Source organism: Embiotoca jacksoni, unplaced genomic scaffold (genome assembly GCF_022577435.1).
Source record: "Embiotoca jacksoni isolate LCO1_2020_lvr unplaced genomic scaffold, fEmbJac1.0.p SCAF_14, whole genome shotgun sequence".
NCBI lineage: Eukaryota > Metazoa > Chordata > Actinopteri > Embiotocidae > Embiotoca > Embiotoca jacksoni.
In genome coordinates, this window is record NW_027185274.1 from 7,021,118 (window position 1) to 7,044,514 (window position 23,397).

Consider the following 23,397-nt stretch of genomic DNA (forward strand, 5'->3'; position numbering starts at 1 on the left):
ACCAGATCATAGTGAAACATAAGCTAAAAGTCACACAAGGGTATTCTTAAAAATAATAATCACTTCGGTTACTCCACCACCCTGCCCAAAGCAAACAGTACTGTGTCCTTTGAAAAACCATTGAGAAGTACTTTGAACCAAAGCTGTTTAGAGTGAGATAGGCAAACAATGTAAAGTAATAAAATTAGCATACAACCAAAGTGAGGAATAATCGCATTTGTGCTTGTTTGCACATATGCCCAAATACTCTACTCAGACAACAAATACACTGGCATTAAGGATTAAGGCTGCAAAACACAGATATGTTTTAATTTTCTGACAAGAATGTACTTCCTTTTGAGATTTAGTTCCTTCTTTTTTTCCTTTCTTTTTATGCCATTGTTGTTCTTTCTTCTCCTCTCGCTTCCTTTCCTGAGTGCTAGATATCTTGGTTTAACTTGGAAGGCATTGTGTTGTCATTACTATCATCCGTCTACTATTAGATAACATTTGCCTTTCAGCAGGGAGAAAATCCTCTCGCCATCCTGAAAATAAATAAATAAAAGGACTCTTACCCAATGCTTCTTTGCCCCCCCCCCCCAACGACTTTATGAAATCATTTAAATGTACTTTCTATTTTCATCTTATTTCTCTCTAAATAATCTGTGCGCATAGTGACTGTTCCTGTTCACACCCCCTTTAGAAAAACTATTTAAAGACGAGACATACTTAAACATAGACGTCATATATCCTAAGTCCAACTGCTGCATTTAGGGAGAGTACAAATTTCAGGAATACAATTTCTACCTTTCTCCCCCGAAATGCCTCATGGGTATCAGTGCTGAAATGGGATCTAAATTGCAGAGAACCTGAGCGCCGTGCCTCTCGAAGCCAGATACACCTGTGATGATGACACTGCAGGGTAACCAGGGTGCCTGCAATTGATAGTCCATTTTATCGTGAGTATCCACCGGCCTTGCTTCCCGCTCTTAAAAGAAGATGGGTTGACCATGGTGGACTTGCCTATCCACCATACCCATATTGCCTGATGTTGGTTCTTTACAGGGCGCTGTCCACTTATCTGTCATTACATGGGCCTCTCCGTAGTAACATTATCGCTTTAGATAAGGCTTCAATAAACTGGCATAGCTTTTAGGGCTCTCTCTCTCTCTTGCCACTTTAATCCAATCTCTGATGTGGAGTCTGTTCATCATCGTGCACCACAGGCATTTTCTGTGCCCCTGTGCTCTTGGTTGCACAGGAAGTAATGGATGGCCTTGCCTTTGGCTCACTCTGAGGCCTTCTGGTTCCTCTTCAACTGTTTGTCTTCAGGTTTTTTCAAATAGGTCTGCACTGTTGTATTTTGATTTGATTAAAGTAGGTTTAAAAGGTTAGATATGGAGAGACGTGAGGCGTTTACCCTTCCCAGTCCTGCGAGCCAGTTCTCTGCCATTTAGCACTGGGCACTGGCCAAAGGAAAGTGGAAAAGTGAAATGACTTCTGTGCTCCTTTGTGATTTGCACTAATGTCCCCCAGGGATTGAGCAATGACCACTGTGAATTCCCCCAGGACGCCAGCCAGATTGAAACCCCTGCCAACCGATTTGAAAGGATAGCAAATCATTTAAACTCACCAATGTGCATTAGCATTTTTTTTTTTTTTTTTTTTTTTTTCATTGCCCGGGCCAGCCTCCACAATATTAAATTGCACTTGATAAAATAAAATAAAAATCAGCGAGTGCGACAAGAGCTCTTCAACCTCCAAATCAGCAAAGTGAATATTGGAGAGGCCACTGAAAAATTAATTATACTTAAATTCACTTTGTTTACCCAAATTTCTGACATCCACTCGAGGAGCCGAGCTCAAAAAGGAGGAACTCAAGATAAAAGAGGCGCTAAAACTTTGGAAAATGCACCGCGGCAGAGACCCAGAGTAGTGAAAAATATATAGGGACTGCCTTTAGCTGATCCTGCCTGTGACACCAAATTATTACTGCATATGAAAAAAGGCCGTGTATTAAAGTGGGCAGAGAGAATCCCAGCAGTACCGTATTAAAGAAACATCAGAAGCACTGGCTTACAATCAATAAAACGATTTTCTTATATTAGGATATATTAATGTTTGAGGATCAATGCAGACCTTTATTTATAGCATGTTATAGAACCTACCAATACTGCTCAGTCCTCATAGCACACATACTCAACAGCATCTCATCTGTTATTCTGCTCTGGCAGATTGCTCTTTGGTAATGCAAGTGAGGGTATGGAAGGTGTGTGTGTGTGTGTGTGTGTGTGTGTGCGTGCGTGTGTGCGTGCGTGCGTGCGTGCGTGCGTGCGTGCGTGCGTGCGTGCGACTTTTTTCATGTCGTTCTACCAGATGAAGCTTTGCCTCATAAAGAACTATAATGACCCAGAGCCACAGGCCTCACACTGAATCTGCCTGTAGACCAATAGGGAGGGTTGTCTATCACCATGCATACCAAGAACCCCGTGTTACTGATTTCTAAGACTGGTGTCAAACCCTCCTGGTTTTCCGACAACAAATAGACAAATAAGAATGAAAGACACGGGCGTGGTGCCAACATGGGTGGTTCTAAAAGAGTTTTGTGGGGGATGGGTTATATGTGGGGCAGTTTCCTGGCTCCTGTGTTAACATTGCAATCCCCACTAGTGAATGGCCCTTTCTTCCCAATTGCTTAATTGTCTTAGTGGGACCAGCAGGTGGCTCAAGCCCCATTTGGCATCTGGTGAAAAAAAAAAAAAAAAAAAAAAAGGAAGAAAAAAAATGCCCATCATCCACACAGTGTATGGAAGTGTTTGGGGGAGGGTGACTCGTTAAAAATGTTTCATTCTCATAGCTGCACATTCCTAACACCCCCCCCCCCCTCCCGGGGCACATTTCAAAAGTTTGGCTTGGATCAAGTTTGTGCTGCTATTGTGTCAGATGTGCTTTGCTGAATAAAACATATTTTGGTATCAGTGCCAGATCAAACAGCCTTTAAACAAGCCATGCCTCTCACCATTTGTGTCTGGTTTCATAGAGAACTGTTTTCCTTTCCATTTAATAAATGGCAGTGACTCAGACCCTCCATTTAGCAATGTTGAGCACAATTTAGATGTATCCACTAAAATGGAAACACACAAGTAGGGAAGTAATGCCAGAGGCACATCACTACGCGAGACTGTCCCACACCGTGATGTTTAACAACTGTTCCCACGAGTTTTCGTTCTTATATCGGAGTCCAGACACATACAACAGCCCAGAGGTTTGCTTACAAATTGAGGTACTGTACATGCTATCTATTGCCAGTTTGTAAAATATGCACAGCAGTTGTAATGGCAGGCGGAGACACATCCACATTCACCCAAAGGTGAGACGCTTCTCACTCCCTAAATTCTGCTTGTACACGTTAAAAGGCTGATTTGCATTTATATTGCCATTCATGGCTTGCAGCTGTAATTGTCGGAGCAGACTAAAAGTGCACAGACGCCACACATACTCACACGTATACACAGACAGACACAGAATGCATGTGGAGTGTCCCATAAGAAAACCTTTTCCCCGAGACCATTGTTGTGAATCTTTGGCATGAGAGAGTTGGAACTGGGAGACAGCGATGGGGAGCAAATGGGAGCGAGGAGAAAAGACTGAGTTCATCCAAGTGTAGTATTGGGCTGTCCCAGAAACTTGCTGCCAAACACGAGGAAGTCGTTATCAGATCAGCAACCCAATTCCTCAAGTGCCTCCTGTGCTGAAGCACCACATGCATCTTCTAGGCTCTTTCCTAACACGGCCTCTCACAATCATGTCGATGCATTGCCTGGCTGGTTTACTAACAAATGTATCAAGTTATAGTGGGACACATCACATGATGTCGGTTGCAGTACTGCGCTGCGCTGCGCCTGCATGTGATTTACTCAAACTTGTAGCAGCAGATCTGCACAGATAGCACCGTCGTAAGGATTAGGGATGGTCAATTCATGCATGGATGTTTTTCACATACCAATAATTATGCTTGGGATTGCGTGCAGGTTTCTATTAAACACAGAAGAACTCTGGTCACATTCAGTAAGTGAGTATATTTGTACGTGCGTGTATTTTACACGACACTCAGCTAAAACAACATTACTGACGGTCATTTTAGGCAAAAAGACTTCAATATTCACTGCACTAGTTGACTACAATTCGAAGATCTTTACACTCCGTGATACATCCAAAAGTAAACAGAATTTTACTTCATTTACGGGAACAATATAAATCTAATTTTGTAGGAGTAAATGATTAGATGTCTACCGCATGCAGCCGTGTTCACAAATTTCAGATTTTCACCTGCACCTTTTGTTCTTGTTTTTCTTATCCGTTTCCATGACAAGAGCTCAGTGGTGTCACTCATGCACAGTAAACAAGATGCACTGCGTTAAATAAAAAAAAAAAAAAAAAAACAATAACAGCAGAATTTCATGTTCTTGTGTAAAATATGGGGTGTACGTGCTTTTTTCTTAACTTAATGCTTCTATAGAGAATAACCCCAAAACCCTATAAAACTGTACGTGCAAGAAAGAAAAAAAACTCATCCCTGTGGAGAGCTTTGAATGATATGTCGAGGTTGATTGTGAGACAAAATTAACATTTAAGTGTAACATTTTCGCAGTGTGAATGTCTTGAACAAAAGGCTGATTAATGCCTCCGATTTGCAAAAGGATGATTTTGACAAGAAAGGGACCAACTTCTTATCGTTACGTTGTTCGAACCCACCTCAGTGTTCTACAAGCAATCACTGATCCCAGTAGCATGTTTTTAAAAAAAATTTTAAAAAAATAAAAACTCTTTCTATCAAAACCTTAGCTGGGAAGGGCCTGGATTAGCAGAGAAGAAACACAGTCACTGTTAAAGCCACCAACATATCTCTTTTGGCCCAGCTGTGCCAATGTTTTGTCCTCTCCAAGGAAAAATAACACAGCATGACCCCCCCCCCCCCACTACTCTACTTACAGCGCCCCCACAACTGAACACACGCCGTCCTGCGGAGCCGCCTTTAGTTGCTTTCGTCGCAAAACATAGCCTGTTGTTTCCTGTGCATTAAACTGCAATTTAGAAGCCAGTAATCCATCCCATAATCCGTCACCGAATAAAATCCTGACTGGGGTTAGAGAGGGCTTCCACACACTCTCGTACATTTAACAGAACTATTGCGTGTAGGTATTTTTTTTTTTTTTTTCTCTACTGACAAACTTCAACTATCTTTCCCCGCGTCTTTCAAGGATAAAGTGTCAGAAGGGTGGAGATGTGACAATGAAGAGCTGAATGAAGAAGTGCAGCTGTTAACCCTGCCTTCACAGGTGACCCAGTGAGCACAACAGCATCTGGTTGAATTACTTAACACTGCCGCCCAACAGACATGTAATCCGGGATAATGCCCTTTTGCTGAGTGCTCCAATCTGGATAAATTCATCCCAGAGGAATGAGATCCAGCAGCAGAGTCTCGGAGAGAGAGGAGATGAAGGGTTTGGGGGTTTGATTGATTGGTACTAAAGAAAACTGTTGGGGCTGGGGAGAGGGTCTTCGAGATAGATAATGAAGCCCAGCAGTAAACAGCTTGATTTTGTTGACTGCATGAGGGGAAGCAGATCACTGTCTGGTTTTCCAAGAAGACTCCAAAACAATCATGTTCCCTTCTTCAGATGACCTGAATCCTGACAGACTCTAAATGAGGCTTTCATCCACACTGCAGTCTCTGGATATACTGTACTCATTTGCATTATCGATATGAATTTGGTACAAATCTACAACAATTGAACGTCTGTTTCCTTCTACGAACACAAGTCTCACTACAATATAAACCCTCCATATGTATCTGTTGATTGGTAAAATTTATCCATTTTTAATAACCATCTTCCAAACTCTTGTTTTTTTGTCTTTTATCTTCCGAATACAAATCTCGGTCAAAACCATTTTTTCTTAAAAACAGAATCTCCATTTAATATCACAACCACTTACAAAATACAGAGACTTACGAATTCCAGCTGTCCAGTGGCAGCCTCTTGGATTATTTATTCATATGTTTACTTATTACCATAAATATCCAACAGGGCACTCGGCTCAGAGGGATTACAGTGGGCTTAATCTATCGTGGCACAGAAATGAGCAGGGGTCACAGCGGCTGAGGTGACTTAAGCTGGCTAGCCTTGATGGGACATGCAACGCAAACAAGAAAACAAACTGCATGCCACTGGGCCCCATCACGGGCTGATGTCATCATCTGTCACTCTCTGTGTGACGGTCATATACGGTGAGGGCGGAAAGTTACATGACGAGGACACGTTTGTTTCTTACCATGCGTGTTAATTTCAGAACACAAACAATGCTCACAATTGTTTTTTTTGTTTTTTTTTGGTCTCTTCTACGGTTGTTAATCACAATATTCTTATTGAACATATGAGTGCTGGAACGGCAAAGCTTATGACAACATGCCGGGAAAAAAATGTATATTGGTTTTAGCATTCCAATAGAATGGAGATGAATCAATTAATTACCTCTGAGTTATTATAGTCGTAACCCATGCATTAGACAGCAGTGTGTCTTGCTTACAAATAACTATTCATAATAATGAGGGTGAAAATTGGTAGTTCTGTTTGAGTAGTGTTGTGCAATGTAATGGGCTGTATTTCTTTCTCCCCCCCCCCCTCCCCCCTTTGGAGAAGCGAGAATGATTTCTCCATCTACAAAAAATCCACACATCCAAACATGACATTGGAAAGACATTTAATTATACTTTGCTTGAGAAATATGTATCAAAGCCTGCCGCCCATGAAAAGCGGATTTAGAGTCGTCAGACAGCAGTTAATAGACAGCAGTAAATGAAATACGGGCTGTTGGGGGGGGTACTAAGAAAAGCTTTCCAGGACTAAGAAACGGCTTAGTCTGGCTGGGTGGCAAAATCAGGAGTTCTGACACGAGATATATGAGCGGGTGGGAGATAATGAAGGTGACTGGGGGGAGGGACGAGGCAGGAGATTTTTAAGAAGACTTGAGATTTGATTCCTGTGCAGCAGCACTGCCCCTGGTGGGCAAACATCGCGTTGAACAGGTAGTCCAGCAAAAAGAATTAGCCCCAAACAGTTTGTGTTTTAACTTCGCATGGTTTCGCTCGGAGTAGGAAAAACCGAGGACGAGAGGCAGAGAGATATAAATGAAAAGAGGAAGACAGAAAAAGGCAGCAACCATACACTTAACGCTGACAACGTGTGATTTTTCTCTCGCACGTTTTCTTTCAAGTCTGGCACGCGCAGCATAAGACTACTCTTAAACTGCCCCCTTCCTCCACCGGGACATCATCCTCTCACATATTTCACCCTTTCCCCTACACGGGCTCGGCGCTCTGTCACCCACAGCACACAAAAATGAAAGTTAATATAAAACAAGAAGGGAAGAGGTGACGGGGAGTGGAAGAGGGACAGTTAGCGTGAGAGGGAGGGACAAATGTGCCTGCAAGGTGAGGAGTGGGAATCAAGAGTCCGAGAGCCAAGTGCAGATTGTGAGATCTTGGGCGGAGTGTAGATTGGGACGGGAGGAGAAATGGGGAGGAGGTGGTGCGGGGAGATTGGACGAGGTCCTGGACAAGTTTGGCCCGAGGTGAATGTGTTCCTGGAGGCTGTCTCCAGATCCTCCTGTCTGGTGCCATGTCATCTGTCACTGGATGGAGAGGTGACAGCAAAAGAAAAGGTGCCCTAGATGCAATAACCGCAAAGTCAGGATGGGGAGCAGCTCGCAAACAGCTTTCCCTCTCCTGATTCTCCCTCTCCCTCTCCTGATTCTCCCTCTCCCTCTCCTGATTCTCCCTCTCCCTCTCCCTCGCTTTGGACCATTTATTTCTCAAAGTTGAGAGAAAAAAAAAAAAAACCTGCTCGGTGCCGCCGCTGCATATGGACCGACTTCTCTGAGCCTCTCTCTTTTGCTCGTTGTCATTTCCACACTCTCTCTCACAGGATAGCTGTGTCTAAGTATATGACTGCGATGGCCACAGCTCCCCTCTGCCCCCCCCCCCCCCCCCCCCCCCCCTCCGGTTCATAAAAACGAGATTGTTTTCCGCTGCTTTCTGCTGACACTGGCTCGACACATAAACAGAGCCGTAATTTGTACAACAACAGTAAGCTTCGGGGAAGCACTTTTTTTCTCCCCAGAGGCGTGCAAAGAGAAGGTAGGTTGTTATCCCCTGTTTACCTGGCAGGGAGAGCGGTATTTTATATCATGTTGATAGCCAACTCTGCTGAAATGCGCGGCAATCCCATCTCATTCCGGTTCCAGCAACCGTACTGTATGAGATGTGGTGTTTGTTGTTTCCGGGACTGTGACTTAATCCTGTAATGACTTATGACTGAAAATGCGGTGGTTAAAGAATTAAAAACACCAACAAAAAAAACAACAAGTGTGCTGTATATGAAATTATATTAAATGTCTAATATCTCTATTCTGTGATCCTCTACACTTGCAAGAAATGGAAAAACAGCGATACACAGCAACCGTGGATACGAAACTTAACGGAGCGGAAGGGAAAGAGCCTGATCGTGTATTTCTGCATCGCAATGAGCAAAGATGGTAGAGAACGACTTGACACTGAAATTAAGAGAAGAGGATACAGCAACGCAGCAGAATCAGGAGGGAACAGTAGCATCCACAGTCCCACGTTTGATGTCATAAAACTGTCCCACAGCAAGGACAAGACAGAGAAAGCTTCCACCCGCCTTGACTCCGTCCACATTCCGGTTTAACTTCGGCAGCGTGTCATCATCCTGAAATACGTGATGAAGAAAACGGGCCGCAAAGACAGTCTCTGCTACAGATCTACATTCAATAAAGCACGTCAGACGCTGTGAGGGATTGAGAAGGCTCTTCGTCCCATTCAGTTTCAAATTGGTCCTTTGTGATATCATTATTTTGTTCTGTCTTCATACAAAACGAGTCAGCAGAAGGAAATATGATCACAGCAAACGATGTTTGATGAGTGGTGTTTTTATTTCTATTACAGACTAAAAATCAACAAGGGGAGCAGATGAATTCAGTGCTCAAGAAAATGATCATGTTTGCCAAGTTTCATTTGTTACTGCTGTTTTAGCAGCATGTGACCAACTTTGAGCAGTCAATATCCACACAGCGTGTCGGCAAACTCAGATCTCACATTTGGGAAGACAGAACTTTTGCCTTTTCTGTGCTTCTTTTTTAGCAAAAAAAAAAAAAAAAAAAAAGGTTGCAGCTTCCTCAGGGAAAACAACTATACACACATGAACACATGTGCAGACACACATCCATTCAGGTAGTGCCCTCCTTAGGATGTAGTCCAGCACGGGGCGGCTTCACACTCTGAATAGAGGTGGCGGCTGTGTCATTGACCTCCCCCCCCCCCCCCCCCCCCCCCCCCCCCCCCGACCCCCCGCCGGGTATAAGCCAGGCAGCGGGGTTGTGGTCCGGGCGTGACGCCGCGGCTGTGACAAACATCCTCCGCCAAATTCAGCCTCTGTATATCGCTGCCGACACCACAGAGGCAGAGTTTCTGCTGTACTTTACTCACTTCTATTGTCTTCCAAAGACAACCACCTGGTGGCAAGCTGGGGAAACAGCTAATCCGTCCTCATTCTGTCCACAAACAAAACTGTCTAGGAATTAAAATAAATAACAACAACAACAACAACAGATACTGTCCAAAAGGGCTGGAGTTGCCAAGCTTTACTCACGAGTCTGCCTTGTGAAGCACTTTATTCTCAACTTTCTTTCTCTCTGTTCTTAAAACCACACACACACACACACACAACACACACACAACACACACACACACACACACACACACACCCCGTAGTTGGACTCAATGGGGAAGGGCTGTCAGTTCAAAACAATGTGACTCAGGAGTCACCGCTTGACTAAACTGGACTGGGGTTAGAGGGCTTTGTTTGTGTGTGTGTCCGCATGTGTGACAGGAATATCAAGCCCGCGTAGGAAGTATTTTAACTTGTCTGATCTGAAAGCAGTGACAACACCGACGGAGAAAAAGTGCGAGTTGCAACTATTCGCAGCTCCTTTAACCCCAAAGCACAGCCTCACACACTTGTTTTTTTTTTTTTACCCCCCCCCCCCCTCTAATTTCCTCCTCTCTCTTTTGCATCGGACATCGCAGCGCACGCAGGAGTCCTTATATTAGAAGCAGTTTAAAAAAACAAACAAACAAAAAAACACACAGATGGTGGTACGAGCTCCAAGATGTCACAAGCAAGACATGAATTCAGAGACAGTTCCCGGCAAGTGAGTCACACAAGCCATCGCAAGCACGCGAGATGTGATGAATAATCAACTCAAATCCGGTCAACTTACCGCGTCCGGAGATCCACAGGAGCAGAAGGACCCGAGGGATCATGGCTGGGGGAGCGGAGAGGGCAAAACCTACGAAAAACAGTAGGCGAGTGTAAAAAAAAAATGTGCAGTTGGCAGGCACAAACACATGCACAAGATGAGACAGTGCTCCTCTGTGCTGCTGCTGCTGCTGCTGGGGGGGGTGGGACGAGGGGACGTGGGGGGGGGGGGGGGGGGGGGGGGGACGATGCTACAGTCCCTCAGTGGTGTCTCCTTTTACCAGTGGGAAGGCTGCCCTCGTCTTGTCTGCCGTCCTGCTCCTCTTCTGGTTATTCTTATTCTTGTCTGTCTCTCTGTCTCTTGTCTCTCTGTCTCTGTCTCTCTCTGAGTCCTTTCCCACTCTGTGTCACTCTTCTGAGTGGACGCTCGTCAGCTCTGCCTCGCGCGCTCTCGCGGTGATGGGAGCTCGTGGACTTTCTGTGTCTTCGCTTGCTGACTCTTGAGTACGCACACGCTCACTCGCTCCTCTCTCGCTCGCGTGGTTTCTCGTTGCCCATCCATTCTCAGTGCCTTCAGCCCTCACTTGCTCCCCCCCCTCTCTCTTTCTCTCTCTCTCTCTCTCCTCCCCCCCCCCTCCTCCTCCTCTTCCTCTCTCTCTCTCTCTCTCTCTCTCGCTCGACCACTCAGGCAAGCAGACACAGCTCCACAACTAGACTCCTCCCTTCGTCTCTCCCCCCCCTCTCCCTCCCTCCCTCCCTCTCTCTCTCTCTCTCTCTCTCAGCTTGGCTGTCTGGGTGGCTGCGGCTGAGCACGAGGCTGGGAGGCTCGGGGTCCTCACTCTGGGAACGAGGGCTGCCAAGGGAGGAACAGAGAGGGTGCAGCTCCAATTAGAATAAGAATAGGAGGGAGACGTCTATGGCCGCAAATAAGGCAGACGTCCACAAACACAAAGTGCAGTTTCACCCCTCCTCCCAGCTCAGACCTTGCCCTTTGTTTTTGTTTTTTAGACGCAGGTTGATGCCAATGAATTTTGGAGTCCATCAGAATTCCTTGAGAATGGATAAAGACCACATTAGCAGTCAAGACCACAGCCGTGGCATAAATTAGTATCCAATTTTTTACTAAGGAGTGAATTAGATTCGTAGTCACTCACTCGATGCAAGATGTCCTAAAATGCTGAAATGCATTGTGTGTTTACTAACAAGTTTTTTTTCCTGGTTATGCCCGTTAAATATATAATAAGGGGCGTACTTTTTTCTCCCGTCCTGTTTCAAGTGAAGTAAGGTCCAGCTGTAATGGACAACTCTACTCTTGTACCATTAGATACTATGCTGTACGGTAGATTGAGGAAACCTAAGTGTTTGTTTTTGACGTTTTTTGTGGCTACACAACAGGTGGAACTCCCTACTCGGGTTGTGTCCTTTCCTTTCTGTAAGAAACCGAGATGGCAGGCAAGAGGAGTCACAGGTATTTTCTAAGAAATTAGTTTTTGATTTACTCCCATAAAAAGATTTACAAAAATATGTAACTAAAGTTCCTGGCCCATAAAAGAGGTCATCTAAATAAAACTCAACCCAGGCTACATAGACACAACAAACTGAATTTATGCAACTGACCTAACAAACAGGACACAATGGGGAACACATATACTGGCTAATCAGACCATTTAGAAATAAAATTGTTATTCTCATCATTGTCCCCTTTTCATATCTTCTTTTAACGCCTTAACCTCCACGTCCTTTTTACTCAACAGATACGGAAAGCCTTTTGTTTGTTGGACAGTTACAATGAAATGGTGTGCAGCGCCTAATAATACAACAAGTATGTCCCACTATAGATGACGTAAAAGGTAGGAGGCCACCCACTGCTATTGTTGCGGTGGTATTAGTCTTACAATAGTTTGTACAATCAGAGTTTGTGTCATTCAAAATACAGCAAGCATATTCAGGACAGTGAGTATTAAGGGCTTAAAAGATTTTGAGGTCATAATTTTTTCTGTCCAATGGGACTCTTAAAAAAAAAAGAAATCTTGAAAAAGCTCAACAATATGTGGATGGATTACAGTGAATCAGGGCATTTATGGTCCCCAGAGGAGGAATCCTTTTGACTGAGACTGATATTTGTGGTTTTACATTGAAATGTCTCCATGACTCCAACTCAAGGATTGTTCTGTTTACTGCTAAAGTATTGCATTCTCATGTCAGCACCACTATATTTGTGTAAACATGGAACGACTATCACCCCACCTCCTCATCTTCCACCCGACTTACAACAAATGAACCCGTCGGCTAGGCCTAAATCAGAGCTCAGTGGACAAGCATGATATCTTTATCAGAAACACTAACCTGTCAAAATAATTAGGTCTCCATGAGCCACCAGGTTGGCCTATAGTTATTTTTATATAATGTTTCATTCATCAGCTTTTCTGCTGCTTTACAAACCAGCCCGAAGTGCCACCACAGCTTAAAACATGCATTCCCACCACATTGAGTCGTTAATCCACAGCTTCAGTAATTAACACTACGCGAGTTTGAGTGGTGCTTGATATCAGACATTTAAAACAGAGGCTTGTTTTATATTTACAGAGAGTGAATGAAGAATGACGAAAGAGCAAACAACGAGAGGGGGAGAAACTCAAGATGCAACAGTAAAGTAAAGCTGCAAATTATTCACAATTTGAAAGAAAATAAAGAGATTCAGAAACAGTCCAGGAAGCAGATAATAGACACACTTGTTGGCTATAAACTCTGAGGGCAAAATAAACAAACTTACAGATTTTTAAAGAAATAGTCATAATCCAAATGCAAAACACAGAATCATGTATTCATTCACAGAGCTTACTGAATATTAACTATATTACGTTTTATATTTTTCTTCTTTCGCTGCTTACAGGGTGCTAACATTAGTCTGATCTGTAGACAGCAGTAAAACAGTAAATTATAGTTGAGAAACAAAATCCTTTTTTCGTGTCAAACTGTTGTCTTATTTGTAAAAAAAAAAAAAAAATCCAGTCACTTTTGATATGTTCCAAACATTAAACTATATCAAAACCATATATTTTTATTGTGACTGAATATTGGTTTGGTTGTTGGTTATAACAGAGACAAGTAGCTCCATATTTTTAACATCTTGGACCGTGAGACAGGAGCTGAAGCCGGGTATGGTTTCCCCACCGTTTATTTTAGCACTGAAATCTAAATGACTTCATTAACGTCTAATATCTGAAACTATAAAGTCATCAAACACCATTCTGACAATTAATGATAATATCACAAACTGTACCACAGGGGTTGACCCCGTCTTTATACACAATGTACAGTAAAGCTTACGACCTTTGGATCAGAGCTCTTGTACTGACACAGTAAGCACTGCATAAGGGTCTAGTCTACTTCATATCAATCTAATCCATCCCTCTGACCCCCTAATCTAATCAAAGGGCCAGGGGATGACAGGTGGTCTTTTCATCAGTGCCACTAACAGCTATACACAAAACAACCCCGCTGCGGCCGAAACCAGAGGATAAATAGATTTGCATTCTGCCTCAGAACATGATGAGTAGGGGCAAAGAATAACATTGGAGCTTATGCGCTCGATGGTTGAGCAATGAGGGTAAAACAAGGTAAACGGGCAAACAAATTAGTTTTTCCAAGACTCACAATCCTCCATTATGTAGGATAAACTTCAGGCTGGATTATAGTGATTTAAATATCTGATGCATTTGGACACATTTGAGGATGATAAACTGAAAGTGGTTTCGTTTGTTGTCGTATTAAAATGAATTCAAAATCATACAATGAAGAGTGTAAACCTAATTGGGACTCATTTTCTCATAAATAAAAACGTCTAAATCAATTACCATTTCAATTTAGGTCAACTTTTTTTTAAAACTTATGCATTGATGATGGACACCGCTCAATGCAAATTTATCCGCTGGACAAAAAAAAAAACTAAACTTAACAGACAAGACCCCAACACACCGACAAACAAAACCACATTACGTCTTGTATTAAAATGTCCCTACACAGATTGAGGGGATACAGGAGATGTGAAGTCTAGTATGGGGCTTATACACTGTTAAACTCACAGTGCACCCACAGGGGGCATAATCTTAAATGACTCGGAAGAGAGGGAACTCTTTTTCTCAGGGTTTAAGAGCCTCTTTATATCAGCTCTGAGCATAATCCTCAGTCTAAAAGGATACGCTCAAAAGGAAGAGAAAGTGAGTTAAAACAAAGTAAAACATTAATCAGTCGGTGGTGCCTGTAAATCACCCATATTCTTAATTTCAGGTCATCTCTGCAACAGTGACATATACAAAGTTAGTTCAAGGTTATTCTGTCCTCGAGTGATAATTGATTTATCACAGTTTGTGTGTACTTCATATGTATTCATAAGAAAAAAGCTGCTACTGATAGTCTGTGCGACTGATGCATTCCATATAAGCATTTCGATTACGGGTATTGCTTATCTTGTGGCTTCCATATACTGGAGTTCACTCACCACGCATGTTAAAACCTCGTAATGTGGTCCGCTTAGGTATTCCACTCAGATCATCAGTGGTTTGATAGGAAATAACATACCTTCCTGCCACACAGGCAGAAATGGCAAAAGTTATTCCATAAATTAAAATGATTGCCAAAATGTTCACAACTGTATTTGAGCAATCTTTTGTTGAAACCTTTAACTTAAAATCTAATAATCAAGACTCAATGTAAAAGTAGAGGTTGACACTGAATTTGCAATGATTTTTCGACACAAGTAATTTAACAGCTGTTAATGCTTATTTTGGCTACGCAGTGAAAAGCTTCATTCAAATGGTGTCGAATGGTGTTTAGCGTGTTCACAAGTTGAGTTGTTAAGTTTCAGAGGGGAGGGACCCAAACGTACAACACACAAGACAAGTTGTAAAGCAAACAGTGAACTTTACTCACAAAGAATTGTTGAAATTTCAAAGGCCAGGTAGGTGAACACAAAACAGCGAGAAAAGTGGAGTCTGAAGTCCAGGCAGGGTGCAAAAACTGAGGCTGAAGCTCAGAGAAACAAAAGCTGATGGCAGAGTGGCTGCAGACGAGGCTGCTTGGGGAGCTTGGGAGTAGGTGTGGTGGGCGTGGCAGACAGGAGAGTGTACACAGGGAGAGAACCAGGGACCTGTGACGGGTGGAGGGAGTGACACAGGGAACAAACTGAAGAAGTTAAATGCAGAAAGACAAAAACCATTACAGAGTTTATCAGATTTTGCACTGAGGCCACGAAAAACTTTATACAAGGGCTGTATATTTTTCACATTTGCAGTTGTAGTACCCAACTCTGCGTATTTTGAGATGCATAATTGGTGGAATTTTCCTTTCAGGGTTCATGGCCACTTTGATGACCTGTAAATTACAGCTAGAAAACCATAACTGTCTGTGTAAATGCTGTCTTACACAAATTCTTTGGCTCCACAGGGTTTAATATGGCACAAATTCTAAATTGTATTAACTTGCATCTGAAGCCATGAAGTGAGGCCTTATCATTAAACATAACTGCACAACAAGGAAAACATTTCTATTTAAAATAGTATGCCAAAGTGGTAACACAAGTATAAGAGGTTGATTTTCATTTTAGTCTGACTTTAAAGACACAGCATTCTTCAAGGCAGCCAGCAGTTTCACTTCAAGAGCGAAATGGTAATAAATCTTATTTATCCAGTGCTTTCTCACGTCTGCATGTCAAAGCTCAAGGAGCACATCTTGCACAGCACAGCAAAGCAGCAGCTCCTCACTAATTTCATTAATTAGGTTTGGTTTCAAAGTGACCTTTGAAACTTCAAGGCTTTGAAATTACTTGGAACAGATTGAGAATGGATCCAAAACTGAGAGTGAAGAAAAATAAACACAATTTAGAAGACATGAAAAATGTTTACGTCACTTGATGTTAAGCTCTTCGGAGAAAATCCAGTATAATACTTGACATTGAGAAAAATTAAGCATACAAATGAAGAGAAATTAAGGACTTTAATTTGTAACGTAGTAGTAAGGTTGTGTTTTGAGTGTTGAAGCTGAGCTGCTTGCCTTTTTTGTTCCACCCATGCAATCTTTCCCCTCTTTCCGATTCCTGCTCCAGATTAAATGCAAAGTATCATTCTCATACTCAAAAAGTGACACGTTAAGATGATGGACAGGCACGCCGTTTTTGAGGTAAATAGAAAGTGACATATCTGTTTATTTCTCTTGGGCCTGCATATCCGCTGCTGAGACACCGTACGGTCTGAAACACTGCCGTCTGTGGTCGTGTGTGTGTGTCCCACTGTGGATGTGTCTGTTGAGTGTGTTACCATCAATTTGTATTTTGAAATTAGCAAATCAGCCAGTTGTCTTTCAAGGAAGGACATCCACTCAATCTTTGTCAGTCAGATGATTCCCCAGAGATGCTGCATCTCTAGCCCCGGTGCCTCAGATTCTCATTCTAATCAAGTCTGCAAAGTGGCAGAGCAGAGGTCTAGAGGAATGAAATTAAACAGTATGGCAATGTGTTGAAAGAGAGCAAGAAGAGTGACGACATTTTATTTTCCTCCAGAGCACATTGCATTTGAACACAAGGACACTGGTTTGGAGACACAGGATGCTGTTAGCCTTCTGTTCATTTACATTTACTTGAGTATCAAATGGGAAACCATTGGGGATGTTTGTTTTGTAGTCTTTTTACATGTTAATTATCCCAGTTTCCATCATGGTCTTTACTGATGGTTCACAACCTAATTTTACAAAACCATCCTAAGACTAACAGGTTCAGCTTAAAGAGTTGTTTTCCCAAAAGCGTCACAACTGAGGATTAATTGCATTTTAACGAGTACCCTGAACTCAAGAATGACAGAATGACATTCACTACAGACGAACATATCGGTGAAACATATAAGAACAGTCACTGCTTTATTTCAAGTTTAATGTAAGTTTAAGAGTGATGTCTGCCAGGGGAAGGAGATAATTCAATACAAGGTTTTACTTTCTTAAACTGACTCCCACCAAGCACCACGAATTATAAAGGGCCCGTATCTACTCCCTATTAAACCTTGAGGTCATACTGAACAGTTCCAAGCGCGGTATAGAACACGTCTTTATGTTGTCTACAACTTTGAGATGTTTATATCTCTTGATATATATCTCTTGGCCTCTTGATAGCAGGTTCATGCACTTGCTCTGAAGGGTTGTGTTTGTTGAAATGTTCATCATAAACTCTCCTCACTTATTTGATTGATAACTTCCTAAAACAGCGTTCCAAGCTGATTCTGACCTCTGCCAAAAAAAACAACTCCAATATTTGTAGTTGTGTTTTTTTGTATTCACTCCGCTGACTTTGCTGATGAAAATTTAAGACATTTGCATTGTTGGCTGAATTACGGAAAGTAAAACCATTGTAGGTGTGATTAAACTCCAAATAACCAAATTAGATGGCAGCCCATTAGACACAACGAAATGTAATATTTCAGATTACACGATGACATCATGTTGATCACAAACTGGAAGCTTGTGTGTTAAAAATCCAACTATATTCACAAGCCCACTCGCATCAAAGTCATGGCAATGTTTCTGTGCACACATGTCCTTTTGTTTGTTTAATGTGACCAAATGTTGTTTCCAAACCAAAGTATACAACCTGCTCTAGCCTGGAGCTCTTCTCTGACTCAGTCAAATTCACACTGCTAAAGGGACCTGGGTCATTTGACTCTCCCCAATTTGAATTTCATCTTCACTGCACTGTGGAAATTAGGTTTTTACATGCAAAATAGTGTTATAGATTTGTTTGCTCTACTTATCTGGAGATAGGTAAGGAGCAACGGTCAGCAGTACGTACCTTAAGAAAGCTTGTCAGGGGTCGCGGGGCTTTGCATAAGTCAAGCTGGATATTTTTTTTTTCTCCAAAGGGAAATGGGTACATGTTGTTTTACATCTGACAGATCAACCATCGACATCTTCATTGCATGAATTACCCCTGCTGCTTCTCTTCCCTGACACAGTGCGCGGTAAATAAAAGCTGTGGTGAACTATGGATTTGCCCTCAGGCGAGGACTCTCCGTGTGTCAGTGTAAGAGAAGTGAATACATCAGCAAAAAAGAAAAATATCAACCGAAGAACAAAATTTATGTGTTATTCCAGTGCTATTTGGATGACCGGTGTGTCTTTATGAACAGAGGTTGTTGAGGTGCCTGACATAACGACTGTCTTATAGGAACTGTAATCCAAATAAGGCAAAATGAATTTGAAAAGAAAGGAAAATAAACTGTATAATAATGGATCATTTCACTTTAAAAATTTGGTTATATTTAGTCTTGTTTGTTTTCTCCCACCCTGACTTCTTTTTTTTTTTTTTTTAATTGCAGACAGACATATGCAGTGCCTTGGGGTATATCATCAAGGGAAGCATCCCAGTGGAGAATATGTTGCTCTGAATTGGGATAGCATAAACACTGGAATGGAGCATTTCTTCAGAAAAGTAAAATGCTGATTTGCAGAAAAAGCATATATGCCGATTCAGCCCATTAATAGCCTGCACTAATAATATTCAGTTAACCTACAGTAAGTGTTTTTGCCAGTGGTCTTAATTGAAAATGCAGAATGAGCCTCAAAGTCTTTGCATCCCAGATGCCCAAAGCCAAGCATTTGCCTTCCTACACAAATTACTCTTAATAAAATGTGAAGACCACAAGAAAATGATATGCAATGAATGTTGCTTTAAATTCAAATAGATTTCAAACTGCAGCGCCACTATTTTCACGTGAGAAACTGTGGTCCTTGTTGGTTGGGATGTCAACAGCTCTCCCTTACAATTGTATAAAATAACACGTCTTATCACCTCTGATTAATTACAAACTGTACTGCCTTAAATAAGAAAAAACTGGCGTCTACACATAAAAGTTGAGAAAAGCGGGACCGATAAAAGTACAAATTAATGCACTAAAATTGAAAGAAAAAAAAGATAACAACCAGTGGTACTGCAGGCAATACAAGTCCTATGACCTTAATGATAGTTGTAAGACATAACCCTTGGTACTCATTGTTTTAAAATGAATAACTAACAATATTAAGATGTGACAATGCTATGGCATGCAACTAATAATGTAACTAAAGTGTAAATTTACAGTTTGGGTTCAAATAAGTGCTTTCTTAAGGCTAGAGGACCATTTTATTGTTTCAAGTAAAGAAATGAGCCCCCTCTTTGTCCAATTGTTGTTGACCCATCCATCTACCCTGACCTCGGCCTGATGCAAGCTATGTGGCTCCATCATAACGATACCTGACTTCCCCCTTTGCTTCCATCAGACAGTCATGTGAAAAAGTAAGTACATTACATCGCATGGAAAATTTTCTACATAAGTATTTATAGAAGCAAACACTCAATCTTCTGTCGAAGAGCGCTAACAGGTAAAGGGGACATATTCAAATTAAAATTGCAAGCAGTGATATGCAGGCCCTCGCACGCTGCAGCATGCAAGGTTCCACATATTCCCCCTTGCAGTTAAATTTTTTTTCTCGATCTCGTTCCTTATTCTTCTTCTTAAGTGCTTTTTTTTGGCGGCTTTAACATCTTCAAAAACTCATGAAAGTTGGTGCCTGACCGTGTGCAAAGTTTCGTGAGGTTTGGAGCATTGTTTGACCTTAAACATCAACATCCTGTATCACGGCGAAACATCAAACTTAGCCGCATTGCTAAACTATACATTATATACAAAAATGAATTTCGGGTCACTTTTTGGACGGGATGATATAGTATGACTTTTTTTTTTTTTTTTCATGCCGGAGAACGAGTCGCGGCAGGAGAAAGTGTTTCACTGAGTTCACTCAGAGCTTTCCAGTGACTCAACCGACAGTCTGGTTAACTCAACAGGTAAAATATTCTACTTCACCAAGGTTGCTATTAATGATTGAAATTCCATTTTGGCCTGTTGATGGTGATTCAACTTTTAGCGAAGTTGAAACATTTGGAGAAATTGAAAAAGTTTTGCATACACTACACATTACAGGAATATATTTAATATAACTGCAGACCCCCTGGAAAACATGTATATCTACTATCCAAAGAATGTCTGCAGCAATTTTAGTTGCATTTGAATTAATATGTGTGGATGGTGGAGTTATAGGTTACAGTGAGCTAAAGATTTGTCACAATACAGATTATTTCCTGGGAAGATTGGTGGTGCAGTGGTTAGCACTGTTGCCCCTCAGCTGAAAGGTTTGTGGTTCGAGTTCCCCTTTTGTCACCACTTAAAAAAAAAAAAACATACTATAGCAATTTTTTTTTTATACTATAGCAAAAAGTGACCCAAAAGTCATTTTTGGGTCACTTTTTGGACGAAATGCTATGGTATGACTTTTTGGTCACTTTTTGGCCGCCACGCCATGGCCACACCGATCGACAAAAACAAATGATTTTTATAACTTTTAATTCCAAACAGGTTAAGAGTGCACAGACAAAAAAATGTATGTCGGTCCAACAAAATCCCTAGGAGGAGTTTGTTAAAATACAACGTGTGAATCGCCAAAAATGGCGACTAAATTCAAAATGGCAGACTTCTTGTTGAGCTGACTTAATGGTGCAATGTAACTTTTTTGTACGTCTAGGTGTGATACACATGTCCACCGAATTTGGTGCATGTAGGTAAATGTAGCCACCAGGGGTTTTTCTTTAGGGGGCGTTACCGAGCCATTTGGCCACGGCCACACGCGACTCCACTAAAATAAGAACATTTTCACCGGGAGAGATGTGTGAAACTTTCATGAGTTTTTGAATATGACAAAGCCTCCAAAAATGCAGTTCTTTGCGGAGAAAAATAAGGAACGAAAATAATAATAATTCCTTGGATAACAATAGGGCTTTCGCACCTTCGGTGCTCAGGCCCTAATAAACAACATATCAAATTGTCATTTTTTTGTAATTTGAATAATTAAAAAAAACACATCAGTCTGATTGAAAAAATAAGTTCAGAAGTATAAAATTTGAATTTGGTGTTTCAGATAAGGTGCCGATGATTAAAACCTCCTCGAACCTCTGACATCGAGGGTCTGGTGTCATTGTGCCAAGATCTAAAGAGATCTCTAATGCCCAATTCACACCAACAATTCACAAGAGGATGATTTGAAACTTGAAACTAACTTTCAACTATCAGCAATTGGCAAGTCTGCAACACTCTGAAATCTGCAAGTTTACACTAAAGCAACTAGATGAGACAATGTAACATCTCCATAGCAGAAACTCTCTGTACTTCTATTTTTACTGCCGGCTTTTCAGGCTTTTTCGTAGCTGGATATCATTTTTAATGTCTTAAAACATGAATGAGGATAATGATGAGTTGCTTGCAACAGCTGCAATGTAGGAAAAAAGGACGAAAAAAATGAATAAACCAGAGTTGAGGAGGTGTATGCAAATTTTTACCATGAACTTGAGAGAGGAAATTTCCATTCTTTTTCTGGAGCACTCAGAAAAAGCACTAACTATTGTGTCTTACAATCTGAAACTGACCATTTGCAATTTGACAAGCTGAGTCTCAGGTGACACCATCAGCTGCTTTAAGTCGAGACGAAACAGTTCAGTTCAGACTGTTGCAACTTTTCTCCGCAACATTCTAAACAGTTTTGTCTCGTCATAAATTTTTGGCCTGAACTGGGCCGTCGGAAAAAAAGTTGTGGATGCCTATGATTCTGGCAACAGCTTTAAAAAATAAATCCAAGTAATTTGAAAGAAATCTCTCCACTGTAAATACAATCATACAAGTTTATCCAGACCATATGATGCAAAAAGAAGACTTCAAGATGCCCAAAATTTCACCAAAGCATCTGCAGGTAACTCGCACAAATGGTGGTGTCAAAGAGACAAGCAGAAAGAGATTGCAGAAATTTGACCTGCATGGGACGCATGCCAGGAAAAAGCCTTTGCTGTCCAAAAACAACATTTGGAGCAAAAACTACAGCTTGCCGATGGACATACAGGCAAAGATCAGGCCTTTTGGATTAAAGTATCAAAGATTGTTTGTCACAGACCAAAGGAAGCTTTTCAGGAGAAGAAGCTCTCACCATCTGTAAAACATGTAGGTGGAAATGTTATGGTCTCGGGTTGCTCTGCTACCCTGCAGGTACTGGGCATCTTGCAGTCATTGATTCAACTTTAAATTCTGCATCATATCAAAAAGTGTTTAAAGATATAATATGAGGCCGTTGGTTCAAATGTTGATGTTGAACCAGAAGATTTTCATTTAAACCTCTGGTAAGTCCATATATATTACAGATGAGCTCCACTGATAAAAGCCAGAGTATTTGCAGTATTAAAAACTGAACAAACCAGGTGGTGACATTTCCAGGAGAAATCACAAGAGGCGCACAATTAGTGAGTCGTTTTCCTTCAGTGGTTGTTCTGCCAGAGAGGGTAGGCGGAGCTAATGCAGCAGCTTTACCCTTCAACTGAGTGATTTTTTACAGGTCAGACTGGTTCTCTGGGAAGTGAAGTTCAAAAACAAAGCTGCAATTACCACTTATCACCACAGGTAACGCAAATGAGAACAAAACAGAGATGTTCAAATCTTAATTGGCTCTTTGAGCCGAGTAGTCATGCAGTGTGTTTAAAATCCATCCCACCCTTGATAATTTCTTTGCAAACATAAAGTACACAGGTTCTGTTACTTTGACACTGGCATATCAAATTAAGCAGCCAGCTGTCTACATTAAAGTTACCAGTTTATGTAATGATTACAGCCATTTTATAAAAAACATTTTTTTTTTACATTTGTTCATTCTAGTAACAGTAAACCCTCAAAGTGCAGCCATGTTTATTTGCCTTTCAACTTAACTGCACTTACTGTTTGGATTAAGCCTGTCTTGATGCTGTGACTGGGTTAATCACACGTTCAAAGTAAAAGCATTCTCTCCAGTTTGAAGCATGCCAAAGGTTTCTGTGGCAGGTGTTGACAATCCTGTTAGATGGTGTTTGTGTTACACCTTAACCTCTTTTTCCAGTAAATCTATCTTTTGTTTGTAGAGCTTCCCAGTATGAAGCTTTTCTGCCAAGGATATTTAAATGCATTAGCATTAAGAAAAAGGGCAATTTGGTGCTATC

The 23,397-nt window shown here is 41.5% G+C and overlaps 1 protein-coding gene across 12 annotated transcripts in view; it reads right to left on the reverse strand.

Annotated features, from left to right (window-relative positions):
* The window catches only part of kirrel3b (kirre like nephrin family adhesion molecule 3b), a 159,730-nt gene extending 148,814 nt beyond the window's left edge, over positions 1-10,916 (reverse strand). For 7 of the 12 annotated variants that reach the window (XM_069147692.1, XM_069147689.1, XM_069147688.1 and 4 more), the window contains exon 1: positions 10,339-10,915. In XM_069147692.1, the coding sequence (XP_069003793.1) occupies positions 10,339-10,381 (43 nt within the window). In that variant the 5' untranslated portion in view covers positions 10,382-10,915. Of the gene's footprint in view, positions 1-10,338 lie in introns of all 12 variants that reach the window. The other 5 variants (XM_069147686.1, XM_069147691.1, XM_069147690.1 and 2 more) reach the window with 2 other exon arrangements.
* Positions 10,917-23,397: the final 12,481 nt, after the last annotated feature.